The 27,436-nt window shown below is 45.6% G+C and overlaps 1 protein-coding gene across 1 annotated transcript; it reads right to left on the bottom strand.

Annotated features, from left to right (window-relative positions):
• Window positions 1-27,240, bottom strand: LOC147631519 (uncharacterized). The gene is made up of 3 exons (XM_086808023.1): window positions 26,527-27,240; window positions 1,003-1,307; window positions 1-904 (listed from the first exon to the last, which is right to left on the bottom strand). Exons 1-3 carry the CDS (start codon window positions 26,916-26,918, stop codon window positions 195-197), a joined length of 1,407 nt encoding a protein of 468 aa, XP_086664149.1. The 5' UTR covers window positions 26,919-27,240; the 3' UTR covers window positions 1-194.
• Window positions 27,241-27,436: the final 196 nt, after the last annotated feature.

Below are 27,436 nucleotides of genomic sequence, written 5' to 3'. Positions count from 1 at the left end.
CCAACAAAATACGCATTTTATGAAAAGCTGACAAAATATAACAGTCTTTCCTGAACGACTATGTTGAATAGATGTTGCTGCTAGAGATGAAGATGACCAAACAGCTACTGGTGAGTCGGGGAGCTGATGTTCGATCCCTCATGCAGAGCATCTTTGGCTGCTTGGTCCCCATACTATTCTGAAAACCAAAGCTGTTACGATGAGGAAAATGAGGTTCGAAGAAACAACTGATTGTTGTCTGTTGGTTGTGATTGTAGTGGGTACTCTTGCTCTTGCTCACTCTCGTTGATTCGTTGCTTATGTATCGATCCATGGCCAAGCATAGTTAATGACATCTTGGTCTGATCAATTGCATTCATAGGTGCTTGGTGCTCACCTAGCCTTTGAAAGCTGCCCTCTTTATCCACCAGAATAAAAACCACAGTTGTGAGGACGAGGAGGAGAAGTGATGGACAAACTGCCCCCAAAAATAAATTGCAAGTTAAGTACATGTTGTCTTCCTTTAACCCGTCATCAAAAATGGCAGGGTGACAAGGGACACCCCACTTAGAAACGTATCGCCCGGTAACTAGCACAGCTCCAAGGCCTAGTAACTCTACAAAGAGGTGTAAAAGGGAGCCCAGAATCAAGAAAGGGTAGTAGTAGAGCAACCTTCTGAAATGTTTCACAACCACATACATTGGCCCTATGTTGAGACTCACATGAGCAAATGCAAGAGAGTGTGCACATGTCAGCCACCATTTATAATTGGTACAGCTTTTACTGTACAGAAGACCATAGAAAATCCAGGGAATTGTTAGTGCAACAAGAAAGTAAGGAATGAGAGGGGTAGAGGTAGGAAGAGATTCGGCTAATGCTGCATTAATCATGGCCTTTGCTGACATTGCAGCAAGCGTGTGAACACCTAAGCATATAAATCAAAGAAACAAAACATCCATTGGTTAGAACCACTGCACACATTTTCAAGGTACTTCTTTAAAAGCTCAACATGCAGATACTTACCCCCTGCCATGGCGATGCAAGCTTTCCTAGCAAATGTAGAATTTGGCACCAGAGATAAAATGGCCACGCTCCCATTGTAGGCTCCAGACACCGCAGATACCAAAAGAGAAATAACTAGAATCCTTGGAATCGGCTCTCCGTTAGTATTAGTCAAGCCAGGTGTGACATGATTGTATGCATGATACAGCCCAAGTGAGACAGCTACATGGAACTGTAGAATAAATTGAGGGGTTGTCTCAAGAGAAGCGCCAAGGATATTGTATAAGCTTCTGGACTCTTCTTGACTATCTAGGAGGTCTTTAAGACTGCAAAAGTCATGGAAAAATATTAGCACCACCATATGTACGCACCAGCACATGTTCGTGTTAGCGCGCGCGCGCGCCCACGCGCGCGCGCGCGCGCGTGTGTGTGTGAAAGAAGAAAGAAAGAAAGATATATTAACGTCTACGAGAGGCCAAAGTCGGCCTATGAGACAAAAAATAATACAACTGTGTTCTTCCGGTCATCAGAAGAAAAGAAAGAAAAGAAAAAGTGTGCATGTGTTTGGATACAACTGTGAATCATCATGGATCGGTGGAGCCCATATACAAACAATATAAGGGGGGGTGGGGATGTGGATGGAGTGCTAAGGCAAGATGCATCTCTATATGCTGAAGGGGTAGTACAAGCATGCTATGCAGATCTATGTCTAACTCCATCCAGTGCCATAAGAGGGATATAAGATATCATACATCACCGATGTTGAGGCTGTGAGAGAGAGAGAGAGAGAGAAAATTGTATTAACGTCTTCAAAAGGCCAAAATGACCTATGAGACCAAAAGGTTACATCATATCCATGAGGTACATCATCCTAGGTACAAAATAGTAATAAATAAAGATAACAAAAATCTAGAACTATAAAATCTGATCTAGGTACATGAGCAGAGAGCTCTCATATCACCCTAATACATCACTCATGGGCCGTTGTGACATGGTGCTCAAGGTGGTGAAATTGAGCCGGCGCGAGAAGGTCCTGCGATGATGGGAGATGATGGCCCGGATCCTCCTGTGGTGGCGTGGCCGTGGGCGAGGCCCATGGGGTCTGGGGCATTGAGCTCTGCATAACTCAGTGGCTCTGTCGAGTGTCATCTCTCTCGGCCGAGCTCCTGCACTAGCATGTGGTCTGGGTATGGTGGGTGGATCGGCCCTCGGAGTGCGGGTATGGAAGAAGTCGGTGAGAGCTCTGTGTGCTGGTCCTCGAGTACAGTTGATCTGGATCTCACTAAGGACTACCTGTGTTTGCGGAGCTCTAGAAGAAAAAGTGTCAGGCATCTCTGATCTGGGAAGTCCATGATCCTGGAAAGTGGTCCAAACCCAACTTAGAAGAGGCAGTCGAACCTCCCTTGAATCTCATAGTATACAAGGCATCGGTATATGTAATGATCCTCTGTCTTGGGTTCTGTGTGACAGAGCTAGCATTGCTTGTCCTCTGGTGCGGCCGCCCTGGGTCCATATCTGGCAGTCTCCACTCTCAGCTAGTGGGACGAGGTGCGGATTTGGCCAATCGCACATCTCGCCCCAAAAGATAGGTGTGTGTCCATGTAGCGTGGGCGGATGATGAAACTGTCACAAACGGGGGCGTGGTTATACAGAATTAAGTACTGAAATCACAAGATTTATCATCCTTTGATCACTGCCATATCCCACATACATAGCCATAACAATTGATTATACAATGTGGAAATACTGAAAAGAAATGATACTGCACTAGGGACCAAAAGATGGGCTGGTCCACCCCCCTTTAAGGATATGTATTGCCTTCAAGGGAGTAAGAATTTTACATGTACATAAAATGGGTGGCTTGGCCCAGCCATACACCACCGTTTCTTCCAAAATGATTGAACACGAAAACAACTTACAAAAACTATATTTGCCCACAAGTAGCCCAGCTACAAGCTGGCAATATGGTGCCCAGCACCCTTCACTAAGATTGCCCAGCAATGCCGATTTCTGCAATGTGGCTTAACTTCAATGAGATCAACCATCTAGTGGTTGAAAATCAACCTTAGGAAAATGCACAGCACTTCCCAAGGGTTCTCCTGCATAGAACTTGTAGCAACCGGAGACAAACATTGTGAACTCAACCATGCCCTCATCCTTTACCAGAGGATTTAGAAAGATGATTCCGTACATCCTACTGCTATTAATTTTGTCACTTTACTCAACGCATGCATGGAGGTTTCCCATCATGGAGAAGAAGTTTATCAACCATACTTAGCTAGATTGTCATGCATGCATGCCACATGGAGATAGAAAATCCGCATAAGAGTGGACTGCCTTCAAAATGCTAATTATTCCTGTACAAATACATCAATACAAGTTAATTGAAGACAGGTTATGCAACATACTAACCCATGGGTGCAATCCAGGCGTCCCCAAATCCATGAGCTTCTCATGCAATAAAATACAAGCATTGTCCAAGCAAAACAAAACAATACACGCAAATAAAAATAAGCCATGCACACAAATGTATGCATTTAAACACATATTTTGGAAGAAACCCCATCTATTTATATGTACTTGATATTTACAAGGACTATGGTATTTGGCTCTCTAAGATCCATCAAATATCCATGGCTTTATGTATTGCATTTGGTTCTCCAAGATCCATCAAATGCTTAACATGCTTCTATGCAGCCAGGATCTCGTAGACAGCTAGCATACACATACATGGGAAGCTTAACCATAAACATTCTAGGGCTACATGTAGTGTCCAACACCCATGTCCATGGATAATAGAGAATTTACAATATGAATCCTGAGAAATTAGGGAGTAGTTACTTTCCCCCCGGCTTCTAAACAGTTGTCCTCAACTAAAAAGGTTCCAAATAGTTGTTGAGGAGATCAGGGTATTCTTTAAGATCTTGTTCTTGCATCCAGCTTGAATCCATAGGGGAATAATTCTTGAATTTAACCAAATATTTGTGTATAACCTTGCCTCCCTTAAGCTTACGCTCTTGATGGGAGACAATCTGTTCTAATTGAAGCACCTCTTCTAAATCATCCACTTCTAGTGGATCTTCTGTAACTGGTTGAGAAGGTGGAGTTCCAATATATGGTTTCAACACGCTGATGTGGAAAGCAATATGTATCTTCCAATGATTGGGCAAAGCCAACCTAAAAGCCACATCATTAATCTTTTGAATAACCTGAAATGGACCATAATACCTGTTGGCAAGTTTGAGAACCTTGCTTTCTTGTCCTGGCCTCTCGCGGAGACGCGCCTTTTCAAACTTGAGAAGAACCCAATCCTGCTCTTTGATGTCCATATGACGCCGATGCCGATCGGCAGCTTTCTTGTGCTTTGCTTGAGAGTGTTGTATGGCTCCGGTCGGCAGCTTTCTTGTGCTTTGCTTGAGAGCATTGTATGGCTGCCCAAACTTGTGCATAGGCAGTATCCATCCTTAGTGCGAAGGATGGGTGGCAGTATTACCTTGCCATAGATAACCTCAAATGGAGTTTTGCCAGTGGAGGAATGGACTCTATTGTTGTATGCAAACTCAACCAAGGGTAAATACTTTTCCCATGCTGTCTTTTGATCAGAAACATAGCATTTGAGTAGATCAAGGACCATTGAATTAGCTATTTCACTTTGCCCATCTGTTTGGGGATGATAGGCAGAAGAGAAATTGGGCTTAGTACCTATATTGTCAAAGACAGCTCTCCAAAATAAGCTCATGGTCCTTGGATCTCTGTCTCCCACAATGGACTTAGGTATTCCATGATGTTTGAAAACATGGAAAAGAAAGAGTCGAGCCATATGATTGGGCTAGTCTTTCTTACGGAAATAAAATGAGCTTGCTTACTAAAGCGATCAACAATAGTCCAAATAGCATTATTACCATAAGCAGATCGAGCAAGATCTGTGATAAATTCCATTGCTATGCTATCCTAGGTGCTTGAGGGATAGACAAAGGCTGAAGTAAACCAGGAAACTTATACCTATCATACTTAACTTTCTGGCATACCACACACTCACGTACATATTTTTCTATAACAGCCCGCATAGAAGGCTAATAGAAATATCTTTCCAAAGCTTGAGTAGTGGGCAAAATACCTCTATGACCTACATAGGGAGGTGCATGTGCTTCATCCATGACCTTTTGACGAAGCTTGATGGTGATATAAATAATCATCCTTAATGGAGAAAGGATGGACTGATTTTGCAGCCTGTAAATCAGCCCATATCTCTTTGAAATCTTCATCAGTAGTATACATTTGAGGCATAGATGAAAGGTCCTTATGGTAGGCAATGGTGATAGCACTTGCCTTGGGCCTACGAGATAATGCATCAACTACTGAATTATTCTTTCCAGAAGTGTGAAGAATCTAAGAGAGTGCTTTCATATAGTTAAAGCATGAATCACAGTCATTAATTCTTTCTCATAGATTGTACTATGCGTCTCTACATCTTGCAATCTTTGACTTTCAAAAGCCATAGCATGGCCTTCTTGATTTAACAAATCCCCACTTGCATCACATTCCACAACAAAAGGCTTATGCAAATCTGGCACAATAAGAACTGGCCGTTAACTAATGGTATCTTTCAGCTTCTCAAAAGCTATCTTTTGTCTAATACCCCAAACAAAAGCAATCTTCTTCTTTGTAAGATCATGCAATGGACCAGCCAAAAGAGAAAAATGCTTAATGAACCTGCGATAATATGAACATAATGTCACATGCACTCTGCACTCAGTGCACGGTGACAAAATGGCTCATCATCAGAAGTGCAACAGTTGTACAGTATTAGAACCCAGTAGGATGATATTTGTCGTACGCCGTGACCCCATTGTACATCCTCAGTCGAGGATAAGTCAGGCACGAGCTACGTAGGTCATCCCTCAGCCTTAGCGGGTCAGTAAGTCAGTCAAGTCCCTTAACCCACTTGGAGAGAATCATTCATGCATGTAGAGTCAGTAGAAGCCTTAGGGTTTGCATCAGAAAGCACTCTGCATCCTGCATAATATGCATTCATATGCCTGTGCATCATTTAGAACATCCCAGAAGCCTTAGGGAATTTACTAGGATTTATCTGGTATTTTTTTCATATTTTATAGTATTTATTTAGCATTTATTGTCATTTATAAATATAAACTTTATTAAATGACCAGCCAACTTGACCAACCTCCAGTTAGTATAAATAGGCTTGCATAGGGCTTAGTTTATCATTCAGTCTTCAGTGTGCTAAGAGCTTTCCTCCTCAGCCCTAGGAGTTCCCTTGCCTTCAGCACTAGACTAGTCTCATCCAGCCCTTGGAGGGCTTGAGTGTGCTTCAGCCAGCCCTGGTTCTCCAACGCCTGCAGTTCAGCAGTCCCTACAGCCATAGGCGCCTGCATTCAGCATCAAATCAGCCCCTAATTCAGCATACAGCCCAGCCTCAGTTCAACGGCAGAATTCAGCCAGCGTTTTCTGCATGTGAACCAGTCGCCTGCAGCCAGCCTGCGTTTCTGTCCAGCAGCAGCCGTACACATATGCGTTTCTGTCCAGCAGCAGTACAGCCTGCGTTTCTGTCCAGCAGCCTGCGTTTTCAGTCTTGCATCAGTTCTACAGCAGTACCCCGCCTTCGGTGCATCATCCATACATGCAACAGTCATCTGGTGAAGGTAACACACCATTCATAAGCATTTACAGCATTCTAACATAGCTTAGAACAGTCCACCATCTCCTTTCTCAGCCTCACGTGTGCAGCCCTTCCTCAGGCCCTTGGGAAGAGTGCATAGGCTCGAGATCAGGTCATCGAGGTGTTTCTACAGCCGTGTACAGTTCAGCCAATCTCCGATCCTCCGAGATCTTGCGTTTGGCTTATCTACAGTCCACAATCATTCTCTCTAAAGAAATAAAGCAAATACTATCTCGTTATCGGGATAGGGGGCCCTTCAGTGGGTAATTCGGGACCCAATCTCGTGTACAGTTCTCATATCTCTCTCTCATATCTCTTTAAAGTTTGAAGTATTAAAGTGGATTGCTAAACTCACGAAACTCAGGATACAGAAGACGGTGTGAGCATTTGTGTGACAGGATCTTCCAATACAAAGACTTCCGCTGCATATCACATTGGTATCAGATTCAGATTGTCCACACACACCGTATCCTAGCGTGGGGGCATCCTTGGATGGTTAGATTGCGTTCCGGCACGACCACCGACTTCAACATCATGTCTACAGAAGAGAGTACTCATCAGCCGGAAGACGTCTCCCCCGAAGGAGACCATGTTCTTCCGCCTACAGCAGACACCATAGCTTTTCTTAGAGCTCAGAACCAGCTGCTCATGGAGCGTCTCCAACTCTTGGAGGCAGCAGCAGCACGTCCTCCTACACCTCCAGCAGCACCCGACTAGATCTCCCTCTTCTTTCAGATGGGACAACAACGGAGAGAAGATGAGGCCCGAAGGAAAAGAGAAAAAGAAGAAAGACGGGACTATGAGGAAGCCCAACGCAGGATCAACGAAGACCGGCGTCAGGCTAAACTTGCCGCTCGGGAATACCAACGTGAGCTTGATCGAGAACGTATGTTACTCGAGCACCAACGGGAAAAGGAGGCCATACACTTGAGGTATCAGCAGCTCTCCTCAGTCTCCCCAATCATAGGTGTCACCAGCCAGCAGTCCGCAGCAGCATCAACCACCATCATTCGCAGTCAACCAAAGTTCAGTAAGTATGATGGTAAGTGTGATCATTCATCAGTTTAATGCTCATTTTCCATTAGCTAGGATCACAGACCCTCAAGACAAAGTCCACTTAGCGGCTCCCCATCTCACTGGTGAGGCAGTCACTTGGTGGCAGCATTGGTCTAGTATTCATACAGACCAGGCCACAGGTGTCACAGCCTTTGACTAGGACATCTTTGTCCACGACTTGAAGACCAGATTTCTCCCGCCCCAGTACATGACCGGTCTGAAAGACGAGTTCTATGGACTCAGATAGAACGGATCCCCAGTGCTTCAGTTTTCCGGTAAGGTTATTACTTTAGCACAGCAGTTAGGGTTATCTGAGCAGGCTAAGATGGAGCAATTCATTCGTGGATTGGACTCTAACGTTTGCTCTCAGGCGGCCGCACCCCCACTCTCCAGGGTGCTGCGCCTCTCCTCTCCAGACGGCTGCGCTCTGCACAGCAGGCGGCTGTGCTCTCCCAGCAGGCTGCGCTCCTGTTCAGCTGGCGGCTGCGCCTCCTCCTCCTCCCTTGCAGGCGGCTGCACCTTCTCCACAACAGGCGGCTACGCCTCCCTCAGGCGGCTGTGCTCTTCAGCTAGCGGTTGCACTCCTCTCCTTAGGCGGCTGCTCCCTCTACCCCTCAGGCGGTTGCGCACGCCTCCCACAGGCTGCTACTGGTGGCTGCGCCGCCTCCTCCTCCACAGCAGGCGGCTGCGCCCTGCACAGCAGGCGGTTGTGCTCCCTTGCAGGCGGTTGCGCCTCCCTTCCATAGGCGGCTACAGGCGGCTCTGCGCTCCCCTCTTCAGGCAGCAGCTCCTCCTCCTCCTTGACAGGCTTCTGCGCCCTGGTGTCCATCTCTAGTAGCTGCACATAGACGCCTCGGTATTTGTCTTCCATTTGCGAGCTACAAGTAAGTGGATTGAGATTTAATTAAAGGACTTTAATGTAAATCTGAAAAGGGATACTCTCTATCGCTAACACCCGTTCGGTGCCGGGTAGTCCAAGCTTCTGGAGAACCGCGGTCCAAGGGTGCCGAGATCGGGACAGCCAGGCGTTAGTACGGGAGCGCCTGTTTGTGCGTGGTCCTGGAAGACCAGTGGGGCGCTCTCCGCGGATTCTAGTGAAGGCACAGGACCGTAGAGACTTGACCACTCAAGTGGGTCGCTCTCCTTTGAACGTCTACTTCGAGCCTCTTGTTTGGTGCTGTATTCATCTCGGTTGTACATGGACATCATCTGGTTCTTTGAACCCATGGAGCATTGTATTTGTTAAATACTCCCAATGATATATCATATATTAAGGAGGGGGGGGGGGGGGGGGGGTCAGCCCGTTCCGGCCCCAATGCTGGTGTCCATTGATCAACATTTCTTTTCATTTCAGTTTTCAGTTGTTATTAAGTTGTCCATTCAAATTGTGATATTTAAGTTGTGCTATTACGCGTGTGGGTGTCCAACGGAGTCTATTCCCACTTGACGGGATCGGTTTCATTGGTATCAGAGCACGGTTATTTTCCTCTTCTTAGTGGGGAAACGAACCTGTGTATTGTGTTGGGGTAAAGGCGTTATGCCCACCCTTATAGTGTGTACAAGCCCATAAGTTATAGTACATAGTACACTTAGTACATTAAAAGTACTAAGTGCACTATGTGTACTAGTGCAATATACATGTGTGATAGGGGAGTCACACACTCACTTGATGAGTTGACTTATCCCCACAACTCTCTCTCTCTCTCTCTCTCCCTTGTTCTCTCTGTGTATGTCTCCCACACATGAACTAACGGCGTTATGCCCACCCTTATAGTGTGTACAAGCCCATAAGTTATAGAACATAGTACACTTAGTACATTAAAAGTACTAAGTGCACTATGTGTACTAGTGCAATATACATGTGTGATAGGGGAGTCACACACTCACTTGATGAGTTGACTTATCCCCACAACTCTCTCTCTCTCTCTCCCTTGTTCTCTCTGTGTATGTCTCCCACACATGAATTAACCTAACCCTAATTCTTCCTTCTCCCACACAACTGGTATCAGAGCTAGTCACTCCTGGAGCTACCCATTTTTCAGTTGTGCGCCTTCAAGCTGCTGGCTGCACTTTCGCTAGTTGGAGAATCATCAATAGCCAGCCAACGGGCGGTCCTTGCATTGGCCAGCCAACGGGCGGTCCTTGCATTAGCCAGCCAACAGGCACAGGCAGTCGCGAGAGGTGGCAGCTCGGGCACGTAGAAGGGCAAGCGCTAGGCGTAAAGCCACAAGGCGTGTAATCTTGAAGTGCGAATCCAAGGGGGCATCGGCGTAGTACCTGGATTCGACGTTGGGAAGCGTGTAGCACTACACGGCGCTGGCGACTAGGCGAAGTCGGTGGGGTGGCGGGCGTCCATCGAATACTAGGCAGCTGAGCGTGGAGCGAAGAGGCGTTGGCGAACAGCGTGGAGCGAAGAGGCGTTAGACAAGTAAGCGAAGGCTACTAGGCTACAGGCGAAGACGGCGCTGCTCGTCACCTTCACCCCGTCTCAGCTTTCCGCCCCTTGCTACGCCCTGTGTTGCAGGCAACACACTTTTTTTTCCACACGCTACGACCACGGATCCTCATCACGGTGAGAAGAGATCTGCATCGAAGAGCCTTCTCCGTCAGAGAGCCATAGCGGTAGCGTTGAGAGGGTCTCGCATGATCTTGCAGAAGAGCAAGAGAACAAGAACCCACACACAGGAGAGGTTGCCTCCCACAGCAACAAGCAGGAGCAACTGCATAAGCATCAGCACCAAATTCATCAACCCGCCTGCAAATCAGAGAAAAATCAGAAAATTACAAGCTATTCTGCTTCAATTTTTTTTTGGGATTTGCAAATTGAGCAAGTACAGTAATCAATTGAGCAGGTACAGGTGCCAAATTGCTCAATTTTTGAGCAAAATTGGCAAAATTGGGTGACATTGGTCACAATCAGAATCAATTTGCAAGAAATTGGTCACAATCAAGATCAATTTGCAGGAAATTGGATGTCGAAATTTGGGGCTTTTGATGTAATTGTGCAATTAAGCACTCATACATGCTGTATGATGTGAGAAATCGCACATTTGGGCAAAATTGCAGCAAATTGCAGTGCAAATCAAGGGGCTTTTGTGCCGATTTGGTTGATTTGCATGCAGGCAATCGCATTTGATGCTGTGGATAATGTGTTGATGCCTTACAAGCACTCAATGTGCCTGTAAATCAAGGGGCTTTCATGTATTTGATGTATATGTGGCCAGGGGGAAGCATCGTGAACACTCTGGATGCCTTCATGTGCGTCAATGTACCATGTATGATCAGAAATTGATCTTAAATCAAGGGGCTTTTTAAGTTTGTATGCTTGTTGAGCTTGGCAAAGCAGCAGGCAAGACATTTATGCCTTGAATCCTCAAAAATCAGCTTGCAGTCAAGGGGCTTTTGCCCAATTTCTGTTCGGGACTGTTGTATGCAGTGTACAGGACTGTAAAAGTCTGATTTTCACTCATTTGGACAGCCAGAAGAGCATTTATTGCTACTGTACTTGCTGGTACAGATTTGGCACAGCTTTGTGCAAGTTTTGGCATGGCTGTACACTGATTTGAGTGAGGAAAAGGTTCAATTTCAGCTGCTGTACTTGCCGGTACAGGTTTGGTACATCATTGGTGAGCACTTGGTACTGCTGTACAGTACTTTGGAAGGGCAACAAAGCACATTTAAGGTGCTGTCCAAAATCTGCAGCAACCAGATTTTGGTGTTTTCATCACATACAGTGGGAGAAAAGTTGCATTCTTGCTTCCGCAGTGGGAGATAAAGCTTGGGAGAACAACTGTGAGCACTTTGTGTGCTTTTGGTGCAGTGTTTGCACATTTTGCAGGGAATCAGGCATTGACAGGTTGCATATTGCTATGGCAACCACAGGTGAGAGCTCTTCATTGCTTCACATCAAGAAGCTTGAAGGCTCGCATAATTATGATATTTGGCAAACCCAGTGCTACAATGTGTTGCTCCAGAAAAAGCAGCACAAGCCTATCAAAGAAAGGGGTGTAATGCCCGCTTCTCTTACTGCTGCTGAAGAGTGGGAAGATATGGATGAGCTGGCAAGATCTACTATCATGTTGTCTGTGTCAGACTCATTACTTTTCAGCATTCGTGAAGAGAAGACAGCTTGGGGAATGTGGCAGAGATTGCAGGACTTGTATGCCCAACAAAGTGCCTCAAGCAAAGTGTATTGGTTGAAGAAACTCATAGGTCTTCAGATGAAGGAAGGGGCGTCTATAACAGCCCATCTAAATGAGTTTAATGGTATTGTCAGCCAGGTCATTAATCAAAAGTTGGCAATGGACGATGAGTTCAAAGCCACTTTTCTGTTATGCACTTTGCCATAGAGTTGGGACACATTCAGGACAGCCACTAGCAATTCGCATGCTATGCTGTCATATGCAGATGTTGAGGGTGCTCTTCTTCAAGAAGAGATGAACAGGAAAAACAACTCTGTTGGAAAGTCCAATGCAATGAATGCACGTGGGAGATCCCAGCAAAGGGGAAAAAGCCAAGAAAGGGGAAGGAGCAAGTCTCGCTCCAAAAAGGATTTGGAATGCCATTATTGTGGCAAAAAGGGACACATTAAAAAGCAATGCTACAAATGGAAAAATGATCAAAAGGAAAAGGGAAAAGGCAAAGACAAAGAGAAAGATGAAGCCAAAGATGTAAAGCCAAAGGGCAAAAGTGGAGTCAAGATTGAAGAAATCAATGTGTCACATGCAGGTGGCAGTGAGGATGAGGTCCTATTTACGTCTTCACTTGATGCCCATTCACTTCTTACAGGTGGTCATGGTATGCACTCATGGATCATTGATTCAGGTGCCTCCTTTCATGTCACAGGTTGCAGAGACTTGTTTGTCAGGTATACTGCTGGCAATGAAGGAGTGGTTTATTTGGGTGATAACCATGCATGCAAGATTCTTGGCAGAGGTGATGTGAGGCTTGTATTTTCAGATGGCTCACAGCTTATGCTCCATGATGTCAGGCATGTGCCTGAGATCAAGAAGAATCTGCTTTCTACTGGACAGCTTGATGATGCTGATTATGTTACCACATTTGGTAGTGGAAAGTGGAAAATTAGTAAGGGCTCACTGGTTGTTGCCAGAGGCTCTAAGGTGGACACTCTTTATTTCATGCATGCAGGTGTTTGTCACCATGCTAATGTAAATGCAACCGAGCTGCCGGAAATTTCTATGTGGCATAGCCCGTTGGGACACATGAGTGTCAAAGGAATGGAGCAATTGTCTCGTTTGGGTTACTTGCCTTCTCTAAAGTTTTCAAGTTTTCAGTTTTGTGAGCATTGTATATATGGTAGGCAACTACAGTGCCCCCACAAGAAAGCTCTTGGACAGAAAGATGCTCAGTTAGAGCTTGTGCATACAGATGTATGTGAGATGCCTCAGCTTTCTTTGGGAGGGGCAAAATATTTTGTGTCTTTTATAGATGATGCCACACGCAAGGTGTGGGTTTATCCTCTTCGTTTGAAGAGTGATACATTCTCAGTGTTTCAGAAGTTTGTTGCTCATGTTGAGAATCAAACTGGCAAAACACTGAAGGCTTTGCGTTCCGACAATGGTGGAGAGTATATGTCCAAACAGTTTCAAGACTTTTGTGATGCTAAAGGCATCAAGAGGGAGCTCTCTACTCCTTATGATCCTCCATAAAACGGGACAGCAGAGAGGATGAACAGGACCATTCAGGAGAAGGTCCGTTCTATGTTGTCACATGCTGCATTACCTCATGGTTTTTGGGCTGAAGCTGTTATGACAGCCGTTCACCTTATAAACAGGTCACCTAATACGAGGCTTGGTGGGAAAGTGCCAGAAGAAGTATGGACAGGGAAGCCTCCGTCATACAAGCACTTGAGAGTGTTTGGTTGCGTTGCGTACGTGCACATACGCAGGGAAATGCGCACCAAACTTGATCCTAAGTCTCACAAATGCATATTCCTAGGATATGGTGACAGAGGTGAAATGGGGTATAGACTTTGGGATCCCGTGAATAGAAAGATTATACGCAGCAATGATGTCATTTTTTATGAAACATGCATGTATAAGGAGCCTGCAAGGCAACAGGAGCCTGGCAGAGTCATCTTTGATGATGATGGACATCATGGACAACAACAAAGGGCTGTAAATCAGCCATTACAGCAGGAAAACCAGCCCTTAAATGGTGCTGAAAATGGTCCAAATGGACAGCCAGAGATGGCAGAAGATATCCCTATGGATATACCACAGTTGGAGGAGATACCGGGCATGATATTTCAGCCTTATGGCATGGAACAGGAGCCACCAATGGGTGATATGCAGGCTGGACAGCAACCTGCAAATGATGGTCATTGGGTACGGAGGTCCACTAGACCCTCCAGAGCCCCTGACAGGTTTGTTCCAGGGGTTGACTACTTGATGCTCACTGACTGTGGGGAGCCCTCATGTTATAAGGAGGCTTTACAGAGGGCAGACAAGGCTCTATGGGAGCATGCCATGAAGTCAGAGATGGATTCTCTGCATAAAAATGGAACTTGGAAGTTGGTGCATTTGCCTGCAGGCAAGAAGGTTTTGCCATGCAAATGGGTATACAGGCTCAAAGTTGCACCAGATGCAAAGCCAAGATACAAAGCCAGGTTAGTGGCTAAGGGCTTCAAGCAGGAATATGGTGTGGACTTTGATGAGATCTTCTCTCCAGTGGTCAAAATGACCACACTTAGAGCTGTGTTGGCTTTGGTTGCGCATGATGATCTGGACTTGATTCAGATGGATGTGAAGACTGCTTTTCTTCACGGTGATCTCCATGAGGAGATATATATGCAGCAGCCAGAGGGTTATGCAGTGAGTGGAAAGGAGAAGCTTGTATGCAAGCTGAAAAAGAGTCTTTATGGGCTCAAACAGGCACCAAGAGAATGGTATCATAAATTTGATACATTCATGAAATCTCAGAAATTCAGGAGAAGTGACATAGATCACTGCTTGTACACCAAGAAAGCTTTGGATGGCAGTCTATTGATCCTCATCTTGTATGTTGATGATATGTTGATTGCCGGGAAATCTCGTAAAGAGATGGATACCTTGAAGCAGAGGCTGCATCAAACCTTTGATATGAAGGATTTGGGTGATGCAAATCACATCTTGGGTATGCGGATACTTCGGGACAGAAATCAGCATGTGTTGTATTTGTCTCAGAAGGAATACATTGGCAAAGTCTTGCAGAGGTTCAATATGGACGGGGGGAAGAAGACTAGTACTCCTTTGCCTCCATATGTGAAACTCAGTGCTATGGACAGCCCACAGTCAGATAGAGACAGGGCTGATATGGCCAAGATTCCGTATGCTTCAGCGTGTGGCAGTCTCATGTATGCCATGGTTGCTACTAGGCCGGACATTGCATTTGCAGTGGGAGTGGTTTCTAGATACATGGCCAACCCTGGCAAGAAGCATTGGGAAGCAGTGAAAGGTGTCATGAGATACCTGAAGGGCACACAGGATTTGTGCATTTGCTTTGGCAAACAGGATGCATTAGTGCATGGTTAAACGGATTCGGATTATGCCGGTCATCCAGATAACCGGAAGTCTACTAGCGGTTATGTGTTTACATTCACAGGAGGTGCTGTGTCATGGATATCCAGGATGCAGAAGTGCACAGCCTTATCTACTACAGAGGCCGAGTATATTGCAGCCACAGAGGCTTGCAAGGAGGCATTATGGCTATCTCGGTTAGTGGTTGATTTGGGTTATACAGGGGATATTCCATTGTTGCATTGTGACAGTCAGAGTGCCATCCAGTTGGCAAAGAACCCTGTCTTTCATGCAAAGACGAAGCATGTGGATGTGAAGTATCACTTCATCAGAGAGGTGATAGAGAACAAGCAAATTCAGCTTGTTAAGATTCATACGGATGACAACCCGGCTGATCTGTTGACAAAGAGTTTGCCTCCGGAGCGGTTTGCTCATTGCAGACACTTGATGGGCATTGGATGAGGCCAGTTTCAGCCTTGATTTGGCCTTGTATATTATCATGTACATGCTGATTTTTCTTTTCCTTTACTTAAGGGCACTTTGCCTTTAAGTGGGAGGTTGTTGGGGTAAAGGCGTTATGCCCACCCTTATAGTGTGTACAAGCCCATAAGTTATAGTACATAGTACACTTAGTACATTAAAAGTACTAAGTGCACTATGTGTACTAGTGCAATATACATGTGTGATAGGGGAGTCACACACTCACTTGATGAGTTGACTTATCCCCACAACTCTCTCTCTCTCTCTCTCCCTTGTTCTCTCTGTGTATGTCTCCCACACATGAATTAACCTAACCCTAATTCTTCCTTCTCCCACACATATTGGACACCCTGCTTCTAGCACACTTAACACAATGGACAGCCAAGGCAACCCTTTGAAAGTGCCTAATTCGAGGGGCACATCAAGTGCCTCGCGTGGTTCTGATGCTTTACAAGGAAGGCACAAGCCCCTTGAGAGGGTAAATGATAGTGATTCAAGGGGACAACTGTCTCGAGGAAAGACAGTCATGCAAGAAGAAGAGCCTGATGCAATGAGGGCTAAATTGGAGCATATGAGAAAGCTTTTGCAGGCACAAGAGCAAGAGCTAAAATTTTTGCATGAAGATCCCCATGTGCAAAGTGCCATTGAAGCAAGGAAAGCCAACGCAATGGTAGACGTGACTTTTGAGTCCATGGCACGGGAAGTAGGCAAGAAGCCAAGGGAGTTGGCACTTTCCTACCTCCTCCGCAAAGGTGACATCAAAGAAGGGGAAGATGGAGAGCTGAAATTCAGAAATCCACCTCGCTTGAAGCATGGAGATCCCGCATCTCAAAGGTTGAGGTCATTTATGCAAAGGGAAGAGGTGACAGTCACCTCTCGTCATGCATCTTCTCCACAAGGCACAAAGCTTGACAGGTATATGTATGCTAGTGCTCATGGAGGGCATGATGGTCACATGCATTCAAGACATGTATCCCATGGAAGGGGTGGCAGGTCTGCCACTAGAAGAGCTTTGCCTACTGAATTCTCATGGAGAGGCATTGCCTTATGCAGGAAAGTCACATGCATCTGATTCTCAAATTCGTGGAGCACATGCCACCGTGCTTCATGAAGCTTCCATGATGGCCCATGGAGCCCATGCAGATAGGGCTGCCCAATTGGATAAAGAGAAAAGAAAAAGAGAGGACCATGAGCCTCATGCCAGAAAGCTCAAGGAATTTAAAGCAGGTGACAAGTCCGTTAAGTTTGATGTTTTTCATGGAGAGCATGATACTTCCAAAGTGTTAGCATTTGTGGCACAATTTGACATTGCTTTTAGCGATGAAGACTTCACTGAGAAGTCTAAAGTACGCCATGCTAGCATGTTTTTGAAGGCGACCACTGCTCATTAGTGGACCACTAAAAAGATCACCAAAGACCCCATTTGCACCTGGAAAGAGTTTAAGGACAGATTTTATGCTCAGTTTTTGCCACCTAATGCGGAGCAAACTCTCACCCAAAAGTGGGATAGACTTGAGCAAAGAGATAATAAAAGTGTGCAACAGTATGTCAACAAGTTTTGGAAAGTGTTGCTCGAGGTAACTCCTTTTATGCAAATCACTGATGATGAAAGAAAGAGGAAGTTTCGCTCCGGATTGCAACCAGCTTATCGTTCGGGCATTGAATTGCACCCGAAACATACTTTGCAACAGCTTACAGCCTCTACTCTTGCTACGGAGCAATTGGTGCTCAAAATTAAGCAAGATCAAGGCGGTTCAAAGGGCAAAGCCAAGGCTGTCCCAAATCTGCAAAAAGGTGGACAGCCACCTAAAAAGAACTTCCGGGAGACCCACAAGGGAGGTAAAGCTGAAAATACCTCATCTAAAGATCAGGGCCCAAAGAAGAACAAATTTGGCTTGACCCCCGAGCAAAGGGAGCAATATGCCAAGGAGGAAAAATGTTTTTCTTGTGGCAGCAAAGAGCACATGTTTCGACAATGCCCTGACCGCAAACCAAAGCATGAGGATAAGCAAACCAAGGCTAATGTGCATGCAGTTCCCGATGTGTAGGGAAACACAAAACATGATGCAAAAGAGCGGATGGTATGCAAAGCTTGGGGTCAAATCAAGGATCAGCCCGCCTTATTCATGTTTGATGACTGTGCAACCGATACCTTCATCTCTATACAAACGGCAGCTGCCTTGGGTATTGAGGTTGAGAACATGGGACCTTAGATTGAAGCAGAAGCTGCCTTTGTTGTGGTAAAGAGGTGCAGGTTACCCCACTGATAGGGAAGTTGCGCATACATATCCAGGGCTACCTTGATAATGAGCATTTCTTAGTTGCACCACTAAATGGATGTGATGTATTGCTAGGCAAGCCATGGCATCATAGGCTTGAGCCCCGCAAAGAGTACAAGACCAACATGATTTCTTTTATGCATAGAGGCCGCATGCATTTCATTGATGCCGGCAAAGAAGGGGATTCCATCCCACTTGTATCTCACATCCAGATTAATAAAGCAATGAAAAAGAGTCTTTCTGCGTACTTGGTTTTTGTTCGTCATAGCATTGTACCAAGTCATCAAAATGTGGATGCTATGACTTACGATAGGCTGAATTTTCTTCATGCATCCAACGATTGTTTTGCTGATGCATTGCCAGGTGAATTACCTCCCCAAAGCCCCGAAGATCATCGCATAGATCTTGTGCCAAGTAGTTCTCCACCTAACAAACCCGCATACCGTGTGAGTGCCGCACAACAAGAAGAGATCATGAAGCAAGTAAATGAGCTTTTAGAGAAAGGTTTGGTTCAGCCTAGTTCATCACCTTATTGCTCTCCTGTGCTTCTTGTTCAAAAGAAAGATGGGTCATTCCGCATGTGTGTGGACTATAGAGCTTTAAACAAGCTTACCATCAAGAATAGATTCCCAATTCCGCGTATTAATGACATTTTGGATAAGCTTGATGGTTCGGCTTGTTTCAGCCGTCTTGACTTGAAGAGTGGTTACCACCAAATACAAGTGGTGCCACAAGATGTCCATAAAACTACATTCAGGACAGCTTTTGGATTATATGAATTTTTGGTGATGCCTTTTGGTCTCACCAATGTACCTGCCACGTTTAATCGTATGATGGATAGGATATTCCGATCCCATCGCAAATTCACAAGTGTATTCTTTGATGACATCTTGGTTTTCTCCAAGAATGAGCAGGAACATAGAACTCATTTGGTCACAGTGTTCGAAGAGTTGTGGAAGCATAAACTTTTCATTAATGCCAAGAAAAGTGAGTTCTTTCTTTCCGAGATACATTATTTGGGTCACATTGTATCCAAGGATGGAGTAACAATGGATCCTGCAAAGATAGAAACCATTCAGAATTGGCCAGAATTGCAAAACGTACATCAAGTACGTAGTTTTCTAGGATTATGTTGATATTATAGGCGTTTCATAAGGCATTTTGCTATGATAGCCACCCCTCTACATGATCTCACAAAGAAGAAAACCACTTTCAAATGGACTTCAAAAGAACAAGACGCCTTCTTGCAGCTCAAGCATGCTATCATATGTGGACCCGTATTAATTGTTCCTGACTTGCAAAGGTCATTCGTAGTAGAATGTGATGCTTGTGGCGATTGTATAGGGGCTGTCCTAAATCAAGAAGGGCATGCAGTTGCATATGAGAGCCGTCGTTTGCATGATGCTAAGCTTCATATGGATATCTATGAGAAAGAGCTCTTGGCTGTAATTCATGCCTTAAAGATATGGAAACATTATCTTCTTGGGACTGAATTTGTAGTCAAGACAGATCATCAAAGCTTGAGATACTTTCTATCTCAAACAAAGCTTTCGGAAAAGCAGATGAGAATGGCAAACTTTCTTTCCATGTGAAGTGTCATACAGGCTTGCTTTACCTAGTCATTGGAAGATTCACAACGCATTTCATGTGAGTCTTTTTCGGAAATATGTGGGGCCAGATCATGATGAGCCTGTCAAAGAAGATCCGCCTGAGATTGATGAGCTTGAGGAGATCCTCTAGCCAGAACAGATTGTCTTTCACAAGGAGCGAAAGCTACCTGCAGGAAAGCTTTCCAGGAGATACCTTGTGAAGTTCAAGAATTATTTGCCCATTGATGCAAAGTGGGTAAATGAGGATTATTTTATTGACTACCCACAGTTGTTGCAGGCATATCTTGAGGCTTTTCAGTTGAGGACAACTCTTTAGAAGCCCGGGGGGATGTCACCAATTGGCCGACCATTTGGTCCATCTCCAGATTTGTGTCTCGTTCACTTGAGGCCAGACCAGTGTCTCGTGTGAAGGGGCCAGTATTTTTTGCATAACATGGACGGGAACCAGACTGGTGCCACCCATGTGTTAGCAGGACGGTGTCGTATGGATGGGAGCTGGACTGGTGCCACCCGTGTATGACCTGGACTGTGTTCTATCCATGGGATTGTCACGCCATGGAAGAGCCAGTATTTGTGCCGTGTCTTGCCTATGAGACTGTCACTCCATAGGGAGGCTCGTGCCTAGATCTATGTCTTACCTATGGGACTGTCACTCCATAGGAAGACCGGGATTTATGTTTTCAGTCGTGCCATTTTTGTGCCCGACAGATGTTTTGTACTTGTTCCATGAACGGGAGATATGTCCATGATACTATTTGCACATGCATTCATGTTTTGCATGTTTGGAACTGTTTTCGCATGACTTGTATTCTTGTGTTTGCCTGTTTGACGTGCCACTTACTGAGCGGGGACGCCTACAAGTGAGTCGTGAAGTTTGCCCTGTCTTCTGACGAGTTTTGTTGCGTGTGAAAAGGTGGTAAGTGTATTGCACTTGTTTGTTTAATAGCTTTCTTTCAAACCTTTATTTTTTATAAGGTTGTAAGTTCACATTCATTTAAAAGTGGGCACCCATTATGGGCACCCACGTATGGGCCAACGTGGGGATGGAAACCCCACTCTTAACCCTTTATGTGTGGGGGTGCGTGCATGGCCACCTACCCACACCCCACCTTGAAACTGGCCGCCCCCATGCAAGCTTGGGGAGCCGGCCAGCTGTGGTCGTGTGCTCTCTCTCCAACTCGTACAAAAGAGCGACCACCACCCGCTTGGAAACACAGCCGGCGATCATCTCCTCCTCATTTGCTCTCAGGCGGCCGCACCCCCACTCTATAGGGTGCTGCACCTCTCCTCTCCAGACGGCTACGCTTTGCACAGTAGGCGGCTGTGCTCTCCCAGCAAGCTGCGCTCCTCTTCAGCTGGCGGCTGCGCCTCCTCCTCCCTTGCAGGCGGCTGCACCTTCTCCACAACAAGCGGCTACGCCTCCCTCAGGCGGCTCTGCTCTTCAGCTCTGGCGGCTGCACTCCTCTCCTTAGGCGGCTGCTCCCTCTACCCCTCACGCGGTTGCGCACGCCTCCCACAGGCTGCTACTGGTGGCTGCGCCTCCTCCTCCTCCACAACAGGCGGTTGTGCTCCCTTGCAGGCGGTTGCGCCTCCCTTCCATAGGCGGCTACAGGCGGTTGCGCCTCACTTCCATAGGCGGCTACTACAGGCGGATCTTCGCTCCCCTCTTCAGGCGGCTACACAGGCGGCTGCTGCTCCTCCTCCTCGACAGGCTTCTGCGCCCTGGTGTCCATCTCTAGTAGCTGCACATAGACACCTCGGTATTTGTCTTCCATTTGCGAGCTACAAGTAAGTGGATTGAGATTTAATTAAAGGACTTTAATGTAAATCTGAAAAGGGATACTATCTATTGCTAACACCCGTTCAGTGCCGGGTGGTCCAAGCTTCTGGAGAACTGCGGTCCAAGGGTGCCGAGATCGGGAGAGCCAGGCGTTAGTACGGGAGCGCCTGTTTGTGCGTGGTCCTGGAACACCAGTGGGGTGCTCTCCGCGGATTCCAGTGAAGGCACAGGACTGTAGAGACTTGACCACTCAAGTGGGTCGCTCTCCTTCGAACGTCTACTTCGAGCCTCTTGTTTGGTACTGTATTCATCTCAGTTGTACATGGACATCATCTGGTTCTTTGAATCCATGGAGCATTGTATTTGTTAATACTCCCAATAATATATCATATATTGAGGGGGGGGTCAGCTCGTTCCGACCCCAATGCTGGTGTCCATTGATCAACATTTCTTTTCATTTCAGTTTTCAGTTGTTATTAAGTTGTCCATTCAAATTGTGATATTTAAGTTGTGCTATTACACGTGTGGGTGTCCAACGTAGTCTATTCCCACTTGACGGGATCGGTTTCACATGATATTATTCTCCTTGGGTAATAAAATACTCCCCGGGGGGGAGGGGGGGGGTGGCCCATTCCGGCCTCTATGCGGTGTCACACGTGCAAACTCCACTTTCAGCATTTGTGGATGTTTTGTCTAGCTTTTATGTTTCATGCAAAGTGGTGATGATGGATGTGTTAAGGCTATGGCCATGTTTAAATGTTTTAATATGCTTTAATGGTATCGACAAGTGTGTCAAAGGCCCTAGTCCCCCGGGCACCCGCCGTGAGTTTCATTGGTATCAAAGCATAGGCTTTCTTGGAAGCGGAGGCTTCCTTTTATCAATGAGGAAGAGAAAAGATCTCAAGTGGGGACCACATTTACCATCATTGCTATTAAGCATGGCCAGCCACTTCATAGCCTATGAAGAAGCAAGAGCATGAGCATGGGCATGAGCATGAGCAATAGACAGCTTGTTGATTTAAGGATTTATGAATTCACAAAATTTTATCGTGGAAGTGTGAAGTTGGCTTTATGTGCACACGTTTAGCACTCTTTCCATTTGGATATTGTGGATTATATTATCAAGCTTACAAGCAAGCATCCACAAGATCACTGGCTACATAGCACCCAGAAGCAGAAACCAACTGGCGATCACTGGCATCACCATATAGGTCACAAAGCAACTACCACACACAGAAAGTAGAAGCATCATCAGGAGCATAGATGACGTGTCAAAGAACCGAATCCTGACAATTCAGAAGGAGAAAGCCATAGATCTGTCCATCAGTCTTCCTCCACCGACACACATCCTCCGTAGAGGCAAGGTCCAGCAAGCACCGATTCTTGTACGAGAGAAACTCCATCAAACCATACTCCCTGAGAATAGAAGTAACCTGCAACTTCCATGACTGAAAGTTACCACCATCCAACTTGTCTGCCTCATCTAGGAAATAACAAGAGAGTGGTATGGGAGCCAAATCTGAAGCTGTCATCATTGATCCAATCAATAGGACCAACCCTCATAAAATAAAACTGTCCAAATCAGAAAACGCTGATATAGGGTCTTTCCTCCCACCAAAAAGCAACCCTAACAGGCTGGACAGCACTCGAGAATCCTCCTGTAGCAAAAAAAAAAAGCAAAAGCTTCTGTCGACTGTACTTCCAACCTTGAGGTCACCAGAAGAGGGAAGCAAAAAATGCAGATTTGATATAGAGAGGCAAGGCAGCCACACACGGCCTGGGAATATGCTGTAAGAGGGTGCAAGAGGGAAAGGCATCAACAAGGACAGTAGCTTGGGCTCTCCTCAAGAAAACGCACAATCTCTGAAGAAGTGTCCTCCACAAGTACCAAGGGTGCCACCAAAGCTCGAAACACCACAAACCCCCTCTGCAAATGGGAATGACCACCGGAGAGGAAAATGCAGCCAAAAAAGGGTTGCTGTCCTGAAAAAACACGCAGCCTATGTCCAAACTCCACGTGGAATGAAACGATGATCAGAAAATTACCTGATGGCTGCAAGCGATGAAGCCAATCTGTAGAGGAGTGATCAGCAGATGCTGTCCAGAAAATGCAGCAACAAAGAGGCTGCAAATCTGAGAAAAACGCAGAGGAGAGAGTGCTGAAAAGCTTCAAACTTTTCTCACAAGGAAGAGCCTTCATGAATAAATGTGCCATGTTGTCATGTGTAGGCACATACACCAAGCTGGTCTCTTCTGCAGAGAATCTTTCCCTGACATAGTGGTAATGCACCTCAATGTGCTTAGTGCAATCTTGAAACACTGGGTACACACACATAAGAGCATATATTCACACAAAGGCCTTCGTACTGAGTTTCTGTCAAACCTCCGGAGATGTAGGTCAACCCTTTTTGCTCTTTTCTAATCCAATCCCTTAGACTACTAGATAGCCTTCTTGCCAAAGTCATTGCAAATTTTTAGAAGGCGGTGGTGAGCTTGGTTATGGATCTCCAGTTATTGATCATTTCCTTGGGCCCCTTCTTATGATTAAGTTTTATCACTCTCGTTGATCGAGAATGGAAGGGCTCCCAAGTCTACAGATTCTTGCCACACCATAGAGAGTCTATAGTCTCTCCCAGCTCTTGGAGAGTAATTTCTAACCCTAGGGCCTACAAGCATTGTTCTTGCCCTACATTCTAAGATCAACTTGCAGGCTGCCTCTCTCTCTCCCCAAAAGTGAGTTGAGGGGGTGCTAAAGATGCTTGAGAAGTGCTCTTGCACTATAACTATGTTTTTTGTTAGCACATTCATCCCCAGTTTCTGCCCATTTCTGGTGTTCTTTTGGTCCCTTTTGCATGGCCCTTGATTGTGGGCTGGCCACCCCTATTTTACATATTTTTCTGGGATTTTTCCTAGCCCTTTTGGTATTTTACCAGTCGGCCAGCTCATATGCTCTAGTCGGCCAGCATATTCAGCTCTAGTCGGCCAGCCCTCCTCACCTATAAATAGGTGGGGCTAGCCTCTCACTTTTCATTCAGTCTTGTACATATTTTGCTCCCTCACTTATGAGACTTCCAGTGTCTCTTGCTTGGGACTGTTTTGCTTCAGTATATTCAGCATAATTGCTCCATATCTCTCTCTCTCTCTTGCACTCTCTATTCAGCACACTTTGGTGCCATGAGCATATCTTGATACAGAGTTCTACACCCGCTATTGGGCACTGATGATGTTAGTGGGGATGTCGTAGTATCTAGTCCATATTATGCATAATGGAGTTGATAGTTATATAGTCTTGTGGGTTGACTACCATGAGTATATAACATGCACGTTCCTAAACGGTGAATTCGGGCATGTTCCTGGATTCATCTAGGTATATATATATATATATATCCTTGCTGCCATGCCACGTGGGAAGGAATAGAACATGCTCAACAAACCAACTAGGACTTCATGTTCTTTAAGACTAACTTTGACAAAGCTTATGACAGATTGGAATGGATTTAATATTGCAATCATTAAGGGGCATGGGGATGGGAGAGAACTTCGCCAGATTCAGCATTGTCTTTAGTCATATGCGAGAGCAAGAGTCACGCTTTATGGCAAGCTAATAGAAGCCTTTGACTTGAAAAGATAAGTAGGGTTGTCCTCTTGCCCCACTTCTGTTTACAATTGTCGTTGATGCTCTAGGTTGGCTTGTAAGGACGCCATGAGAAAAGGGTCCCTAAAAGGGATCAACTTACCTGGGAATAAGGGTCAATTGTGTCTCCGGCAGTTCGCGGATAATACCAGCAGCCTTGTCCATAATGATGAGGGTTCAACTAAAGCATTTTGGAGATGCTTGTATCTTTTCTGCTTGACTTCAAGATCTAAGATTAATCATGAGAAAACAAGGATAAAAACCTTGGTTCAAGCGCCCCCTCAGTGGTTGTTGGATCATGGCTGCAAGGTCATCCAAGAAGACCAAATATTTCAGCACCTAGGCATACCCATGGGTTTTGGAGTCACGCTACACCAAAGATGGAGCTGGGTCATGGATAAGGTCGAGGGAAAGTTTGACCAATGGAAGGGGTACCAGCAGGCTGCCAGACTGCTGGTTCTGAAGCACATACTGTTCCCCTGTACCATTTACTTCCTCTCCTGCTGGAAGCCTCAACAAGGGAAATAAAAGAACTGAATACCATGTGCAGGAATTCCTATGGTCTGGAAATGCTCATGTATACAAAATCCCGAAAGTCGCATGGCAAGCCTACACATTGCCGAAGAAGAAAGGTGGCCTAGGAGCTCCGAACATTGAAGATGTGACAGACAAGATGGCAATGAAATGGTTTATAAGAAGCTGGCAAAACAAGATGTTGATGTGTAAAAAATCCTGAAAGTCGCATGGCAAGTCTGCACACAGCTGAAGAAAGAAGGTGGCCTAGGAGCTCTGAAGATTGAAGATGTGGCAAACAGGATGACGATGAAATGGGTTATAAGAAGCTTGCAAAACGAGGATGAATGAGCCATTTTGCTCATTACATGTTAGTGTAATGGGGAGGTGCTGAGGCTCTTGCAAGTGCGTCTCCGCCCCATGCTGGACAAGGAGCTCACTTGGAAGAAATTGCTATTAGGAGTGCCAGTTGGGTGTTCCACAGCAATGTGGAACATCATTAGAGCTGAATACCTATGGACTATGTGGCTGGGCAAAAATGCGTGATTTTTTTAACAAATCAAAAATTAACTTGTTCCAGTGTGTAAGCAGAGACTTGTATGTGCAGATAAAACTGACAGTTAAAGTAGGCTTCAAGATGTGCAAAGCTCAATACACTATGCATAACACAGATGAAATGTTTAAAATGTTGAGAGCCAAGGATGAATAGATCAAAACCATTCAGCAAGACCGCCTTGAGACGGATAGTGTGGTCTCTAATGAAGAGTTCGAGCTGATGAGGCACGATTCTGAACTGACAGAATATATTCAGAGCCTTCTTGCCTGAAAGAGTATCTAGAATAGGGGTTCATGAGTTTTTCCCTCATGCAGAAGTTATGCTTCTTGAGTCAAAAGCATTATGTAATTGTTTGAACTTTCCTTCTTTGGTTCTATAATTTCCCTTTTGCTAAAAATAAAAATGAAAAAATCAAAAACAACATGAAGTGCATTACCTACCTGTTGCAGCTGCAAGTCTGCCACAACACTTTGAGGAGTCTGTAGAGGTGAATCAAGGGCAAAAAGTAGGCCAAGCGAAGGGGGTGATGGTTGGGGTTCAGAGTCATCCAGAAGATGAGGCTGTTGGAGACATGAGCCGCTACCATGAGGAGGAGACTTACTGTGAAAGCAGCCTTGTAAGGGTTGTTCCCATCATGAACTATGGTGTTGCATGCAGGATCATCGGAAGGATGAGATAGATCACATGAGAATTGGTAGAAATGGTACTTTCGAAGCGTGCTAATGTTGGTGCCGAAGTCGATTAAGTAAAGCATTGCAGAGAGAATTGTATTTGTTGCTGCCCAAGCGCCTGTGTCGCGGATGCTCATGCGTTGCTGCGTCCCTGCTGCCATCTGCTCCTCGCACCTGCACTAGTGAGTGTGCAAACTCCCCCTTCAATCCTTAGATTCTTTCTCTAAGGATATTAGATTCTTTCTCGGATATTTGTGAGCAGCCAAAAATGGTGTGGGTGAAGAATAACGCGGCGAACAATTCGTGACAAACAGTCACATGATCCCCCGCCGCCCCCTTTCATGGCTTCGAAACACCTAACTTCTATAAGGTTTGTCTTTGAATTCTTCTTCCACAGCGATGAGTTGATTTCTTGCAGGTATTTCTATAAGGTTTGACTTTTGAATTCTTCTTCCACGGCGATGTCTTGCTGTCTCTACGCTGCATTATCTTGAACTATTTTTAGTTTATTCCACATAATCGAGGAAACACACTAGTGACTACTATCTAAAGCGCGCGGCTATGGTTGGAAAGTGGGGCTGGGCCCAACATCTGAGTGGCGGCGGGTCACGGTCCGAAAAGACGTGCGCGTCCACGTGGCAGGTACACAAAATGCCGCGTAGAGGGACGAGGGTATGGG

This window comes from Cibotium barometz, chromosome 14 (genome assembly GCF_041138505.1).
Source record: "Cibotium barometz isolate CiBa-2024 chromosome 14, ASM4113850v1, whole genome shotgun sequence".
NCBI lineage: Eukaryota > Viridiplantae > Streptophyta > Polypodiopsida > Cyatheales > Cibotiaceae > Cibotium > Cibotium barometz.
The sequence above is the reverse complement of the archived record's forward strand: the minus strand, read 5'-3'. Positions and strand labels throughout refer to the sequence as shown.

Bases quoted from the DNA above. Each gene is read 5' to 3' on its own strand.
- LOC147631519 (XM_086808023.1), bottom strand. From the start codon at position 26,918: ATGGCAGCAGGGACGCAGCAACGCATGAGCATCCGCGACACAGGCGCT. The intron at 1,308-26,526 runs GTAGGTAATGCA...TGACTTTTGCAG, and splicing joins CAGACTTGCAGCTGCAACAG to TCTTAAAGACCTCCTAGATA. The intron at 905-1,002 runs GTAAGTATCTGC...TTATATGCTTAG, and splicing joins TTGCATCGCCATGGCAGGGG to GTGTTCACACGCTTGCTGCA.